Genomic DNA, 16424 nt, shown 5'->3' on the forward strand with positions numbered 1-16424 from the left:
TAAATGACAGAAGTGGTCTCCTGCTACTGTAGCCCATTTGCTTGAAGGTTCAACGGGTTTAGAGATGCTCTTCTGCACACCTTGTAGCGAGTGGTCATTCGAGTTACTCTTGCGCCCCCATCAGTTCAAATCAGTTTGACATCAACAACACACTGCTGCTCATTACAAGAGCAATATCTCTCATTCTTAATGCCCCCCACTGTAGCCAGCTTTGATAATTTTAGGTCCTCCTTTAGTATTATTCCAAAATTATGGAATAATTTTCTAATTATGCCAGATATCACAAGGTGTGTGGTCCATTTCTTATTACTTTCATTGTTCATGCTGTCAGAACACAGTGTAAAGGCACAAAATCTTCAGATGTAGAGATCGGGTAACAAAAAAAAATAGACACTACTTGGTGTCTAATAATATAAAATGCTTTTAATACAAATTTTAATACTAAAATACCAGTAGTATTTGTTTTATATAAAATATTAATTTACCGGTCACACCGGAGCAGACAAACTAAACATACTTGTATGTTAACATATGCTAATCTGCTCTAAGTGACACACCCTGTGCCCAATGAGAGCGCCTACATGCTAATTTCTCGGAGCAGTGGAGTAAATAGGGGTGGGTCCTGAGGGTTTTCCTTTTTTTTTCCGTTTCGTGTGTATGTTTTTTGACTAGCTGGAAATGGCGTCTCTTGGCTTCGAACCGTTCTAACTTTATCGCACAATAATAAACATAACAATATACACAGCTATTATCCCATAACATGGGGAGAAACTTTACTGGGAGGTTTTGGACGCTCTAGTTGGGAAGCATTACTGTGACCGCTGCGACTAAAAGGAGTTAAATCGCGGAGGTAATGATAAAGAAGCTTACAACTACCGTGTACAGAGGCTAACGATAGCTAGCTAGCGATAGCGGACGACTCAAGAAAGGGCTTGCCAACTGAGCTAGTCTACGCTAGCCGATAAGGCCACTTAAAAAACGGAAGAAAATTGAGACGGTGGTTCCGGGTATTTGTGTTAAAATTAAGCTACTCTTATAGGCAGTTATCATCATAGAATGACGCGAGATGAACGTTTATGTTGGTAATTATATGTGCTGTGCTAACCGTAGCTTGCTGGCTACAGTAACACTGTTGGCTAACGTTAGCAGGGGTATCTGGCTGAGAGGGGGTGTGTTTCTGTCCGACTGGGTGTAAAAACAAACTAAAATACTCGGACAGTGGTTGGATATTTCATCTGTGTGACCAGAAACTTTTGTTTCGCTTCCAGAGAATAATGGAGGATTCTCATACACGGTACAGCAAGCGCCTGGTAAGTAACTTCACCCAACTGTTAAATCCCCGGATTCGTTGTTTTATGTTAGCAGGGCAACTTCTTCGTTTTCAATGCGGGTTTTTAATGGACAATAAGCGATTTAGTGAATGAGAACTGATATGTTTTCTTTAGAGCGGCCTGCTTTTCTTTTCTCTTTTTTTTGGCACATTGTGTTCACGGTAATGGTCCCATTTTTGTTTTGTGTGGCACCCTAATGATAACGGCAGTGAACCTGTGTAAAGGCTCTGGGTTCAGGAAAAGGTCAAGTTCAGTGTCTAAACTGACAGCATTTGTGCTGTGACCCTGTTTCACCCTCTTCCCTGTCGATGTAAAGCAATAAACTCCAAGCTTACCGTCTGCGGTTTGTACTCAAAAAATGGCACCAGCTGATTCCTGTTATTACCGGGGCAGAGGTTCAATATTAGGTATATTTATATTATTAAAAAGACTTCTTGTCATTGTTGATTATTATTTTATTGCACGAAAACCTAATAAAAGCACACATAAAGTGGTTGCTTAATACTATTTTTATTAATTATGCTTTCTTCTTTTATTGCTTTATCTGGAAGCTTTAGCTTTGGTTTCGTTGGTAATATTGACTTGCTTTAGTTTAATAGTAATAGGGACTGTGTGTTCTTTGAAAGTAAGGACTATTATATCTTAAATAATACTACATTTGTGGTGTAGAGATGGGGGTGGGGAGATCTGAGAACAGAATTCATGTGCTTCATCCATCTGTTTTGCCAAGCAGTGCACATAGGATGAATGGCAGGAGGGGAGTTAAAGGGGGGCAGTGTGTAGAAGATTAACCCCTGCTATTGTAATACTGTATTGTTTGTTTACCAGATGAACTGATTTTTGTGTCTGACTGATTGATGAATTTGGATGGGCTTACATCTATCCAGCTCTTTGCTTAAAGCTTTGATATTGCTAGTTTCAGTTTCTTTCTTTTCTTAAAAATGTTGTGGTATAGGTCTAAAGTCTTGTTAAATGCCTATAATGAAATTTAACTTGATGCCAAAAGGTAATCCAGTTATTAGTGTTATAATAGTTTAAGTATATTGTAGTAATATACAGCTGTTTTTCAGTGGTTTTCCTCTCAAGCACATTTAATTTATCCAGCTCTCAGTTATTTCTTTGTGTGTGCCTCCAATCAGATCTCGTCAGTATCAGCTGATTATTATAAATAAGATACCTTTACTATATGTGATGAAGTGTGTGGAAACTAGGCTAAAGTCTAAATTCTTTTTGTTTTATATTTTCTAAAACTTTCAAACATTTCTTTCTTCATTTTCTATGAGTATTTAACTCAAGGTGTCAAACTGTATTTCTTTTAGTTATTGTTGTGTAGTAACCATGAACACAGTTAAATACCCACTTGTACCACATTTGTAAATGATTAAGCTTATTATACAAAACTCCACCAGGTTCACAATACTCTGCTGATTGATCACAGTCGTCACAGGGTTATCGCCAAAGGCTGAAGGCTTTATCAAAACCTCTGCCAGGTCTAGGCCCATGTGGCTATGCTGACAGGGGATTCCCCCTCATAACTGAGAGTTATGCTGGATGTGGGTTTGAGACAAAATTGCACCTTGTTTATTTGCTCTTTATGCACTGGAAACTGTTTGGTAAACTGCAATTTTGGGACCTTGTTTTGAGAGATATCTGTTGACAGTGAAGTTAAGATCATGAAGCTGGAAAATACTGGAAAGTCCGGTTGTTCTTCTTGGTGGATGGCTGTTGTGCGTAGCTGTAATTCTTGATTTGTGTCGCATAATTTATGAAGCCGTACAAATTTTTACCTTAATATAATTTATATTTTTCTGAGACTCAAGCCCCCAGAGTACATCTTACTCTAATAGTTATAGCGTATGCATGTATGTCTGTTCACTAGCTTCTCTTCTATGCGTTAACCAATCTGGATGAAGGTTACTATATAAACTGCCTAGAGTACCGGGATAATCAACATCTGTATAGTGTTTGGAAATTACTTTTAAAACATTCAAATTCTTAGAAATTCTATATATTATCTGTAGTCGCTGATCTCAAAACAAATGGGGACATTAGATCTACGTTACATGTTGTATTTTAAAAATATTTCTTGCAGTGTCTGTAATTGATTATTTTGTCTTATACATTGAATATGTAGCTTTCAAATATGAACTGTAAACATGTTTTTAGTGTATATTCATTTGTTTGGTGTTTGTGAGCAGGGTTTTTTTTTTTTTTTGCCATATGAAGATAAAAGGAATAAAATGATAAATTAACAAACATGTCTATTTTTTTTTTTAATTCTGTGAAGTTAAAACTTTATTAAGTTTTATTAAGTTTAAGTTTTTGTGAAACTAAACCCCGAGCCATTTCTAAGGGTTTGGATGGCACAGACTTTAACTGAAAACCTTTATTTGTCTTCAGCGTACGCGAACACAGCGCCGCTATCAGGACGATGGAATCTCCGATGATGAAATTGAAGGAAAACGAATGTTTGACCTGGATGAAAAGCTGGAGTGTGAGAGATTCGGCAGTGACTTGATCAAACACATGGAGGGTAAAGGTGAGACTAGTGTACTGAAATTTATTTTTTATTTTTTAAAAACAGAACCTTTTGTGATTATATCTAGAGCTCTGTGAGATGAGTTGATGTGTTATTTTTTTGTAAGAGTCTATCTACAAATTTCTTGTCCCTTGGGGGTTTTTGTTTTGTTTTTGATATGTGTATCTTTTTTCTAGAATTCACATTTGAATACATCCAGAGGGAAGGACTCAGGGATCCCATTATCTTCAAGACTACTGATGGCCTTGGCATGCAGTAAGGGACTGGTTTCATTAGAAAACTCTTTTCACTGTGTGTCTTTCACCAAAGAAAAGTAATAGTAAAATTATTACCTCTCTTACAGAATGCCAGATCCTGATTTTAGCGTGAGTGATGTCAAGTTGTTTGTTGGTAAGTTCCTATTTTATCCCCATTCAGAGGAAGCAATTAACCAGTAGCCACAAACCCAGCCTCAGGGGTAACGCGCTAGTGTACTCCTAGTGCCAATCCTAGTGCCAATCCTAAGCTTGGATAATTGGGAGGGTTGCATCAAAAATTGCATTCACTAAATTTTTTTTTTTTACCAGAAAATGTGGCAGCCCACCTAAGCAGCAACATTTTATCGGCAAGAAAAATATAAAGCCATGTCACTAAAACCACAGCACTACAGCAGAAAGCCTAAATATTTTCTTTTTTGTTTTTATGACACTGCCAGATGGAATCTTAAAATATAATTACACTTTATAATAATATTTTTATACTTGTAAAATGTTTTTGCACTACATTGTTCAACTTAAAAATATTGTTTTTACTAATCTTATTGTTATTGTTATAATCTTTATTATTATTATTTTTTTTAAACGCCTCTTGATTTGATTTATTTATTTTTTTTTTAATTTTTGCACCCATGATCTAGAAAATAGTTCTTGTATTGTAACAGCCCCACAGAGCACTGAAGAGTTGATTTTTAACTTGTGTACTGTTCTGCTCATTGTGGCTCCAAAACGTAGTAATGTTTTTTTTGTTTATTTGTTTTTTTTGTTGGTTTGTTTTGTTTCCAAAAATTTGTGCATATTGGGGGAAAAAATGGAGTAAAGGTTTACAAAATATCCATTATAAATTGGTGAGTAGGGCTGGGCGATCAATGGCGATATACGATATATATCTCGTTTTTTAATTTTTTTAATTTTTTATTTTTAAGCCATAAAGTAAGAACAAAAAAAGAGTTCTTAGTCCAAGCTGTCCCAGATGTCACACAGGCACTTTTATTAACATTCAGCATAGATGTACGTAAAATAAATTATCAGCATTTATTAAATAATAATGCTCCATAAATAAAATAACAGTGTTGTTTTTGTGCATAACAAAAAGCTCACAATTGTGCAGTCAAAATGCAAACTAAAAAGATGCTGAGCATAATAACAAAGACAGATTTTGCAGCTGCTCTGTTCCGAAGTTCTACTGCGTGACTGACAGCCTTGAGTTTGAAATCCGCTCTGTAACCAGGCCATTTGTGGTCCTTATACACACACAATACGGTAATATCATGTTGAAGGACAGTACGTAGTACTCCACGAGGTTCCTGACTACGGTAGCCGTAATGCTCTGACAATCCATCAAGCGGTGTGGCTTCGTAGCTTACCAAAGTTGTACTAAAACATTTTTTGACAGATTGCTGAGCGCCATGTAGCACATAAAATCGGTTATCGGTCAGTAAGCACAACCAGAATTCATACATAAGGCGCACTGTCGATTTTTGAGAAAATTAAAGGATTTTAGGCCAAACGCGTTAGCGCGGTTAGCTCGTTAACACGTTGACACCGTCCAGCCCCATGCACGTGCCGATCCGTGGTAACTCGCTAACGGAGATTTGTCGCATTAATGCAGCGTTAATGTCATTTTAACGAGATTAACGCTGGCAGCACTAAAATAGTAATCTCCAAATGTTTTCTTTTTACTGACCAGCTCCTCTGTGTCCTTCTTGTAGCCTGCAGTTGAAATGATGGGGGAGGGGGAGTTGTGTTCAGTGAAGGAGAGAGGTGAGGCAGAGTAATTTTGCGTACAGACAAAAGTGGACGAAAGAGAGGCAAACTTGCGGCTGCACAAGTATAATTATAACGTAACATAGACTATATCGATATAAACGATATCTTCACATCTCATATCTCGTATAAAAATATATATCGATGTATTTAAAAACTTGATATATCGCCCAGCCCTGCTGGTGAGTGTTATGCAAAGTAAGCAATGATCTCAGTTGACATTAATGTGCTTACAGGTAGTCGACGTATTGTAGACGTTATGGATGTGAACACCCAGAAAGGAATTGAGATGTCGATGGCTCAGTGGCGACGGTACTATGAGACGCCACCATCAGAAAGAGAAAAACTCTACAATGTCATCAGTCTAGAGTTCAGTCACACCAGACTGGAAAACCTGGTGAAACGGCCTGCTTCGGTGAGAGTTTGCACAGTTTTACACATGACGTTTACAGAAACTGTACTTGTTGAAGCAACTGTTTGGGGGAAAAAAAAATGGATCCGTAACTTCACCTTTAGTTATTGACCAACTGTGATGTGTTAAGCAGAAAGTGGTGCTGATCATCAGAATAGTCTCGGGTTTGGTGCTGAAATTTTAATTGTGTACTTCTGTATTACACAGGTGGACCTTATTGACTGGGTGGACAACATGTGGCCCCGTCATATCAAGGAGAGGCAGAGGGACTCCACCAATGCCATCATAGACATGCACTATCCCAAAGTACAGAAGTGAGTAAACTAACAACATTTAACATTTGCTGTGCTGTAGAGAAACCACCATCATGACCCTCTCCTATATCAATGCAAATGTAAGCTAGCTAATCTGTATGCCAGCTTCTGTTCACATTTTAATCTTGTTTGATGGTTTTCAATCCTTCCTTCATATCTCTCAGGTACTGTCTCATGAGTGTGCAGGGCTGCTTCACAGATTTCCACATTGACTTTGGAGGCACTTCCGTCTGGTACCACATTCTGAGAGGAGGAAAGGTCAGTTTGAATGTCACACCGCACAAGAACTATAGATTTAACGAGGTGTCCATCAGAATAGTTGTTAACTTTGGTGGTTTTAACAGGCACATTTCTATGTGTATGTAGGCTGTTGTTGCACAGTTGCAACGCTAACTATGAGGCCCACATGCAGCAAAGGAGCTATGTGTGCATCTCTGCACTCACAGAGGGTTTCCAGAAGGAGAATTTGTTTCCCACTTTACAGCCTTTACCATTGAGAGAAATTTGGTGGCATTAAAGGAGAATAAGCAAGAAGGAGAAGAAAGGTGTATTTTACTGAAGATGCAAACACTGAGGTTACTGCAAATGATAAGTTGGAGCTTTTTCTGAAATGGATACAAGCGTGTAGGAATTCTGAACATAATAGTAAAGGTACATTAGCTAACTTAACAATTGTGGCTTTTGTATTTAAAAAATCCAGGTAGGCTGCTGTGTTTACAGAAACTCTAACAGCAGTGCCTATAACAGCTGGGTAAAAACTTAATCTGGGACAGTCCTTTTCTTCAGTCTTGCTTTCAGAATAAATCAAAGTATGATCTAATGTTATCACACTTCTTGTTATTATGCAGTAAATACTGACGGGGACATTTTTATGAGTGCATGCCAGTTCCTTTAATAAATTCAATTCTTGTTAGCAGACTAGAGGGAAGATCAAATTGTTTAGTTGGCATGCATTGCAGATTCTAACTAAGATTTACTTTCCCCCTACAGGTGTTCTGGCTGATTCCACCCTCACCACAGAACCTGGAGATGTATGAGAACTGGGTTTTATCAGGAAAACAGGGAGACATCTTCTTGGGGGATAAGTGCCATGACTGTCAAAGGATAGAGCTCCATCAAGGGAACACCTTCGTCATCCCATCAGGTCTGTTCTGTAATAGAATAATAGCGTTAGTACATACAGTTACAGACGAGGGTAGAGACAATGTATGTAAGCCTCTCACACATGTAAACAAGCATCCTGTGTTTAATATGGTGTAGGGTGGATCCATGCTGTGTACACACCAGAGGACACATTGGTGTTTGGGGGGAATTTCCTCCACAGCTTTAACATCCCGATGCAGCTCAACATCTACACCATTGAGGATCGCACACGGGTGAGCAGCAGTTAAACAGCTCACTGTTTAAATGTCTTTATAAATCATTTGAGATTTTAGAGTAATGTAATACATGATTCAGGGCCGTGTGGAAATTACAAGGGGCGAAAAAGACAAGTCTAAAAAAACCATTTAGTACCTTTTCGGGTATTCCCACTGTAGAAATCTGATGCCAGTACTGTCATTTTCTTGAAATTGAAACATGTATGCATCTTTTGGTTCTTGGATATGAATCCAGGGGTTGTAAAGCACTATCCACACAATTGTAGCCCACTGACAGGGTTACTGCAGGTCATTAAAAAGTCTGAAAGGAAAAACTAGACCTCAAATTGTGTGAGAGATTGTTGTATATTATAAATTTGGAGATGCTGTGACTTTAACTGGTAGATGAAATCAAAATGTGCTATGGAAAATATGAAGTTTATTTTGAGACTATGTCAAGTTTCTTTTCCTTTCTTAAATTTAGCTATAACACAGGTTAGGTATCCGGCTGGGTTAGCCCACACACACAGGTGTTCAGCTTGTATCTGGACTGCTGTGTCTGCAGTGACACCATATTTTTTTTAAATATATATTTCTAAGAAGAAGTGAAAACCACAGCTACCGTGTGACAAATGCTTCTTTTTTGTGGTGCTTGACAGTAGCTGTTAAACAAAACAAAAAACATAAATAATATAGTTGCATAGGTGCAGCTGAGAATTTTAAAAAAGACATTTAATTATTAACAATTTGGAACCATTGTAGATGCATTACAAGCATGTAACTTCCTACATGTTCCTATAGGAACACATGTAATATCAATGTCCCCATCCTGTATGTGGTATGGCTCATATTTCCGTCATTTATTTACATTGATTGCTATACATATGGTTTCTGTTATTTGTAAATGTTGATCTACCTATAATATAAGCATAAATAGTTTAATTAGTACTAAATTAGGGTTAAATATGATTTTGAGCAGTGTTTAAAACGAACCTTTACATGGTTTCTTAGAGAGAAAAGGACATTTTCAACATTTTGCTACAGGTCAAACACTTTAACCTTCACTTTATAATCAATAATAGGAGCTTTTAATTGTGATAGAAATAGAAACGAAGAAGGAAATAATTGAAAAAGCAAGGCAACACTTTAGCTCAAACGAATGAATTGACATACCCATTGTTCATGTGACTACTTGGTTGCTTTTATGTCCATTGTGGTTCTTTTGACGTTTTATTTACCTGCGTAAAAATGGTGTATATTACAAACTGGCCTCAGTCACGCAGGTTCTGGATACAAATATGCAGAAAAAAACCCAGCAGTTTTTTATTTGCCGTAAATATTTGAATCAACCGCCATATTGTGATGTTATTAGTCTTGGTACCCGAGGTAGTTTATGGGCCAAGTTTCATAAAGATTGAACCAATCCACTAGGGGGAGTTCAGGAACAGAAATGCAGACATAAATATATCATTATTATATAAGATTTAGCAGTTCTTCCTGGTCTGTTTTTATCAACATCCCCTAGGTGCCAGCAAAGTTCAGGTACCCGTTTTACTATGAGATGTGCTGGTACGTCCTGGAGAGATACCTTTACTGTCTGACAGACATCTCGCACCTCACCCCTGAGTTCAAGAAGTACTCCCTCGGTATAGGTAAGGATAAATGTACTCAGATAAAGACCGCTGCCCCCACCCCCCCTTTTTTTTTTCTTTCCTACAGAACACAAACATTTGTTTATCACTTACTTTAACTTTAAACACTACATGCTTCCTTTTTTAAGGCTTAACACCAGCTGACCTCGAAAACAATGCCTACACTGGTAATGGTGCTTCCAATGAAGATGACACTGATGATGAAGATGAGGATATCAAGATCAAGGAGGAAGATGCCGAAGAAGAAAAACCAATCCAAGTTAGCAAACCCCGGCCCGTGCTGACCCCCTTTGAGCTGGAAGGACTGTGGAACCTTTTAGGAAAACTGGAGGAGCTGCCGAGCCACAAAAAGTGCGTCCCTGAAGGAATTGCGAATGCTGCAGGCCTGCTTGAGGACATGAGGGTGAGTGTCACCAAAGTTCCTTGCGTTGATCAACTTAGAATGTAGTCACATGCTCTATTTAATATATTTAGACCAAATACTCATCTGTCATTTCCATATTTTTTTGTCTAGGCTGTTCTGACAGATTGTGCCGATGACAGCCCTAAGCTAGCCTACACTGGAGAGCCCATAGTCAGATGGCCTGAAAGGGTGAGTAGTGAACTATTTTTCTAAGCTTTATTTTTAATCATCTGCCTGATGTTTGTGGGACTCAATCATAACATGCATTTTGCCTGCTGGTCTTGTATATGTAGCCATCATGGTACCAGCCTCCCACTCCTCCTACACCTGTTCTTTACCGTCCTCGCTTGGGACCCACCCTCCACAAGCCTCTGGGTCAGAAGACCAAACGGTCTTCCATCTCCGCCTTGAGACGGAGACGGGTGAGGTGCAAGCGCTGTGCTGCCTGCTGCAGGAAGGAGTGTGGCAACTGCCAGTACTGCCATGACATGAGGAAGTTCGGTGGACCTGGGCGCATGAAGAAGAGCTGCGTCATGCGACAGTGTCTAGCAGTAAGATTTCATACCCATCATTGTATTTATATACACTGAAATAATTATGCTGTCCATCTGTAAATGCATGCAGAAGAAACACTGAAAACTGTTAAAACATACTTTTACTGAAGCGTCTTACTCTAAAGTGTGTTGACAAACTGAACTGGAAAATCATTCTAAAGTTTTGATTATACTCAGTTGCTGAAGACCTGACAGCTAAGTTAAAAAAAAAAAAAAAAAAAAAGCAGGCAGGTGTGTGCCAAAGGTTACATCACTCAGACCCTTGCCGACTCATAGACACCAAAAGTATAATCAAGGCTTAACAAGTGTCCTGTCAGCATTATATGTAAAATTTCGGGCTTTATTTTGTCCACCATCTAGCCTGCGTTACCGAACACAGCACGATGTGCCATATGTGGAGAGGGGGAGTCAGATGAAGCAAATCCAATCACTCACACCCTCATGGAGTGCTCTGTGTGTTCAGAAATCGCCCATCGACAATGCATTAAGGTGCGTCTGCTTCTGATCTAGCGTATAAATTAAGGACATTACACAGTTATTGCATTGATGCTTTTTGCATTTGTGATCAGGTTTTGTAGTTTCCAATTCAAACATTTACCTGTTGTGTTTTAGGAACCTGGTGAGGGGAAGATCAATAAGGACTTACCGAGTTGTTGGGAGTGTCCCAAATGTTACCAAGGAAAAGATTCAGCATCAGAGGTGCTTAAATATATTTCTTACATTTACTTTGATTCCTTCTTGCTTTAGCTGGTTCATTCTTTCAGACGTGTTTTTTTTTCTTTTCCCTTTATTGTTTATCAGCCACTTCCTGTTGCCTTATAGTTGATGTTGATGCACTAATTAATAATGACACTCCCATATCAGTCTTCCAGCGATGAGGAAAGTGAAGAGTCAGAAGGCTCAACCTCCTTGCCACAGTCCAAACTTTCATACAGGGAAGGAATTGGTGTTGGTGAAGAGGCGGGTCCAGCAAAACGTAGCAGACCCCAAGGCCGGCCAACAGCACCACCGCCTTCTCAGAAACTGCTACTACAGCATCAACAGAGCCGCAAACGAGCAACTGAGCTTCAGCTCAGATATAAAAAGAGAGTAAGTTGGGGATACTTAAGTTTGTTTCACATTGATTTGTATTTTTTTTTTAGTTGCTACTGATTTTCCAACTGAAACACCTGTTTGGGGAAACTGTCTCTGACTTTAAATAATAAGCTAACACTTTATCTATTCATAGATTAGTTTTTTCTGTAGCTGACTCTTCCCTACATCTTTTCTTTTTATTGCAGCTGAAACTGGATCGGGTCAAAATGTTAACAGTAAGTGGTGCACTTATTTCTGCAGTTATTCTGTATTGCATTTGAAACTGTTGCATTTGTGAAGTTTTTTTTTATCAACTTTTCAATGTTTTATATCTGCAGCAGATGACACAATTATGCAAAACCATTTTTTGTAGAACTAGATTTGATGTCTGAAACATGTCATGTCTTATTGATATTTGCCTTTTCCCTCTAAACAGAAATCGTCATCTCTAGCTCATTCCCCGAGGCTGCTGGGCTCCAGGGTGCTGCCTCGTCTGCGCTCTCCAGCGAGCAGACTACCTCAGGGCAGAGGTCAAGGTTCCACCTGGGCGAATGGGTCTTCTTACCACAGCAATCCAGTAGAGACCGAGTCCTTTGAGCAGCAGCAGCAGTCTTCCCATGGTTTAGTGCTTGCACCCAAAGGAGAGCCCCGCAGGGGGAGAGGGCGAGGTGTGAGGCTGCGGGGAGGAGGGGCAGGAAAAGGCATCAGAGGTGGTCAGAGTCACGCAGAGTTGGAAGAGGACAGTGAGGACAGCAGCAGCAGCAGCACCAACAGCAGCAGCAGTGACGACGACGAAGAAGAAGAGAGTGGGCAGAACAGCGGGAGGGGAGGTGATAAAGAGAACCAGCCACAGTTGAGACGGGAAGGACAGGCAGCCAAAGAAAGAGAAGAGGACGGGTTTGAGATGGCCAACCAAAATGGAGCAGATGAGGATGAAGAGGAGGAGATGGAGCAGGAAAGTCGAACAGGGGACAGAGATGCAACATATCTTAATAAAGTCACACTCCAAAGGCCAACCAGAGCCAAACAGGACCCGTCAGCTATTGTCCCCAAATTAGAGGCTGTCGCCCCTCACACTGCTACTTCCACAGTACACAGCCAGCCCAGAGCCCTCCTCAGACCCCCAATTAGAAATCGCAGCCCCTGTCCTGATCAGCACTCAAATAGGCACACACCACCGCAGACTCGCAGTGGACACACTGGCACTCGCACTTCCCACTCAGAGAGACTTGAGGCCTCAAAAAGAATGAGACTGACCAGGCCAGCCAAACTGAACAATGGAGCTTCCTCGTCTTCATCTTCTGAGCTTCCCCATCTCCGCGTCCCTCTGTCTGCCCTGCAGGAAGGAGGGGGCGAAGCAGAAAGGGGGAGTGTCGGGAATAACCCAAGTTGTGAGAGAGAGGTGTGGGTGTCTGTCTTCCGCTACTTAAATCGTGCAGATCTCTGCGTCTGCATGGCAGTCTGCAAGAACTGGTACAAATGGTAAGACCTCTTCCCTGACACTTTACTAACAAATCTCCTTAAAGTGTTTTTTGTTTCACTACACTCATAAAAAGCAAAGTAAAACATACGCGTTCAGGCCCATTCTACCTAATTTAAATTACAAATCACTGACGTTACTTGTGCTGGCTACAAATGATGGCTTGTTCTCTGGTTAATGTGGCCTCTATAGCTGGTCTCTGCATTAAGTTAAAGAAAAGCTTCACACTTTTTAAGAGAGCTTTACAAACCCTACTGGACTTTTGTTTTTTGTAGTTCAGCAAAGTGATGACTGTTACCTGGCTGATCACCTCAGGATCTCAGCATTTTTATCTGATATTTATGATAACTCTGAATCTGGACCTTTTTTAAAGTTGTTAAATTATGCCAGACTACAGGTGTGAATCACACGATCGAGGTATGTTTAACTGGGCCGTCTTGTGGGTCATTTCAATTTCATGTTGTAGAGGCAGGATAATTTTGCTTCTACTTTTTAAATGTTAAAAAGATTTTAGTAAGATTCAGTTGGATTTCAGTCTTTTAAAATCAATTCAGACCACTTTGATTTGTATTTGTTAAAAGGCCCAGTGAGCCCTTTTGAAAGCCTAAAAGATGGTTTATTTAGACTGTATCGCTGACCCATATATCTACAAATGCACAGATATGTTCTTTATGCATATGTTTTCATCTGTAGGTGTTTAGACAAGCGGCTTTGGGCGCGGATTGACCTAAGCATCAAGCGCACGGTTAGTCCTCAGGCCTTGACAGGCATCATAAAGAGACAGCCGGTCACACTCAACCTCTCCTGGACCAACATCTCTAAAAAACAGCTCAGCTGGCTCATTGACCGCCTGCCTGGTACACACTCAAGTTTTCTTCCAGGATTATTGAATTCTGAAAGGGACAATATAGATGTATTAACAATATTAACACATAAAAGGGGGACTCAATTTTTAGATTGTATGACATTAAACACTATTTAAATCTTACCCATTTTACAGGGCTGAAGGATCTGATGCTGGCAGGTTGTTCCTGGTCCTCTGTTTCAGCTCTGTGCTCCTCTGGTTGCCCTCTACTCCGTTCACTTGATCTGCGATATGCAGATGCCGTCAAAGATGCTCAGATCAGGGATCTAGTCACTCCTCCAGGTAAGGAAAGGGGAGCCTCAGAGGGTACAAAGGGATCATACGATGTGCATTATCAAGTAATAGATTTAGTATAGTTTTCTTTCTTTTTCGTGTCTTTTCCTTTTCCTTTCTCCCTTTCCTTTACCAAATTTACAGAATGTCTCTGCTTGTTTTCTTTCATCTCTGGTCCAGGCTGTGACAATCGTAGTCAGTTGCGGTCCATGCAGTGTTTGCGGCTAGCAGGTTTGGACATTAGCGACTCCACTCTGCGTCTGGTGATCCGCCACATGCCCCATTTAACAAAACTGGATCTGTCCCACTGCAACAGTCTCACCGACCACTCCATCAATCTGCTGACTGCAGTGGGCTCGTCCACGCGAAACACACTCACAGAACTCAATCTGGGAGGTAGGAAACTGTTGGGAAGTATATGGACTGGACAGCATTTCTGGGAAGTTTCATTCAACTGGAGATAAATGTTTTCACGTTTCTTTTCCAGGCTGCAGTAAACTGACAGATACGTGTTTGAAGTATCTCCGCCGCCTCTCTTGCATCATGCTGCTTGACCTACGAGGCTGTAAAGGTGTCTCCCGCAAGGCCTGTGAGGCGTTCATCTCTGAGCTGTCGGTCAACACACTCTACTGCCTATCGGACGAAAAACTGATCCAGCGGATATCCTAAGCGGCTCGCCTTCTGTCATTGCAGACGTGATTTGAGATGCAAAAGCGGAGGGAGTGGATCCTGATGTGAATCTGTGCAACAGAGAGAGGCAGGGAAGCTCATGCACCTGTGCCACGCAAAGGAAGGGTGGGGTCTAAACTGGGAGGGCTCGCTGACTGGTGCTGTTGGGAGGGGTCAAATGGCATGTCACAGCTGGAACGATGCTTCTTTTCATTACATTTTATTTTGCCATGTACTTAAAAAGGAAAAAAGGACTCAGGAGCTTTTTTGCTGTTCTTTTGGGACTTCGTGGTGAGTGGAGAAAACATCTTTTTTTTTTTTTTTTTTTTTTTTTTTAATTTTCCTAAGTGGGAGAATGCAGGCAATTAAAAGCTGTATTAGACTATACATCCTGTGGATATCAAAGTCATCAACTCTTCTTTGGACAGAGCCAGTCATGACTGTCATCACAAGCTTTCTGCCTTGAGAAAGATAAGCAGAGACTTTGAGTTTCATCCGCAGAACAAACATGCATTGTTTTGTTGAACTTAACTGATTTCAGCTACTTTTGGGTGCTTCAAGCATATTAATATCTTTTTCTGTTCAATTGTTTGATGACTTGCGCTTCATGCACAACAGCTATGCTTTGATACTTAAAAAACAAACAAACAAAAAAAAAAGGAAAGTAAAGGTGAAAGGACTTCGATGTCAGACTTGGGAAACGTGAGCTACGGGAATGACCTATGTTTACCAGATGTTTATTCAGCTTTGTAAGTCACTGGTTGCGACACAAGTCCAGTTGTATGGTGTATATGGATGCTAAGTGTGTAAGAAAGTTAAAAGTGTGAGTAGGCAATCAACATGGCAACAAGACCTCACCCCAACAAAAGGGCAGGTTGCATTAAGTGTAGGGGACGAGCCAAGGATAAGGTGTCAGATAAATGGTGCATTTTCAAACAACGTTAGACTTCAGGTGCTATAATTTCCAAACTCCTTTTGCTTTGTTTTTGTACAGAGACAACATTTAGAGCAAAACTATTCTAGATTAAACCGCTCCCCACCTGTCTTTGATACACTTGTTTTGCTTTCATTTACAAATAAAAAGAGAGGAAAAAATGTGACCATCTACTTTTCACATGACTTTGTCAGATTCAGTGTAGAGATGTTTTGTTTAGGGAGGTGGGGGTTCTGCTCATTTCTTTGTTCCCTTATAGTGTTATGGCTCTATATCAAAGGTCTCCTCCCAGACTGCTCCTCCTGGCCATATCCCTTAAAAATGAATATAAGAATATAAATGTATACTTTTGTGTAAATGTGTTTTTCCTCTTTTAGATTATCAAAACGGGGAACCTGTAGCATTGTAATTATTTTCAGAAGCCTTTTTCACTTTATGTTATTTGTGTTATTTTTCAAGAAAAAAAATAAATAAAAGAATGATAAACAATGGCTGGGTTTCGTGATTTCTGTTGAGCTGAAAGTGGGGAAGATGCACTGCAATTA

The 16424-nt window shown here is 40.0% G+C and overlaps 1 protein-coding gene across 2 annotated transcripts; it reads left to right on the forward strand.

Annotated features, from left to right (window-relative positions):
* The first annotated feature begins 641 nt into the window (after nt 1-641).
* kdm2ab (lysine (K)-specific demethylase 2Ab) lies at nt 642-16370 on the forward strand. 2 transcript variants are annotated; one of them, XM_024804974.2, is made up of 23 exons: nt 642-850; nt 1269-1310; nt 3732-3870; nt 4047-4125; nt 4214-4260; nt 6128-6306; nt 6511-6617; nt 6782-6875; nt 7608-7761; nt 7878-7993; nt 9501-9627; nt 9756-10030; nt 10142-10219; nt 10324-10581; nt 10945-11073; nt 11197-11283; nt 11449-11673; nt 11865-11894; nt 12095-13140; nt 13832-13995; nt 14139-14285; nt 14457-14672; nt 14764-16370. In XM_024804974.2, the coding sequence occupies exons 2-23, from the start codon at nt 1275-1277 to the stop codon at nt 14943-14945; spliced, it is 3915 nt and encodes a 1304-aa protein (XP_024660742.2). In that variant the 5' UTR covers nt 642-850; nt 1269-1274; the 3' UTR covers nt 14946-16370. The 2 variants fall into 2 exon arrangements, with proteins under 2 accessions (XP_024660742.2, XP_076730525.1); XM_076874410.1 differs by lacking the exon at nt 642-850 and adding an exon at nt 883-1082.
* Nucleotides 16371-16424: the final 54 nt, after the last annotated feature.

This window comes from Maylandia zebra, linkage group LG2 (assembly GCF_041146795.1).
Source record: "Maylandia zebra isolate NMK-2024a linkage group LG2, Mzebra_GT3a, whole genome shotgun sequence".
Taxonomy (NCBI): domain Eukaryota; kingdom Metazoa; phylum Chordata; class Actinopteri; order Cichliformes; family Cichlidae; genus Maylandia; species Maylandia zebra.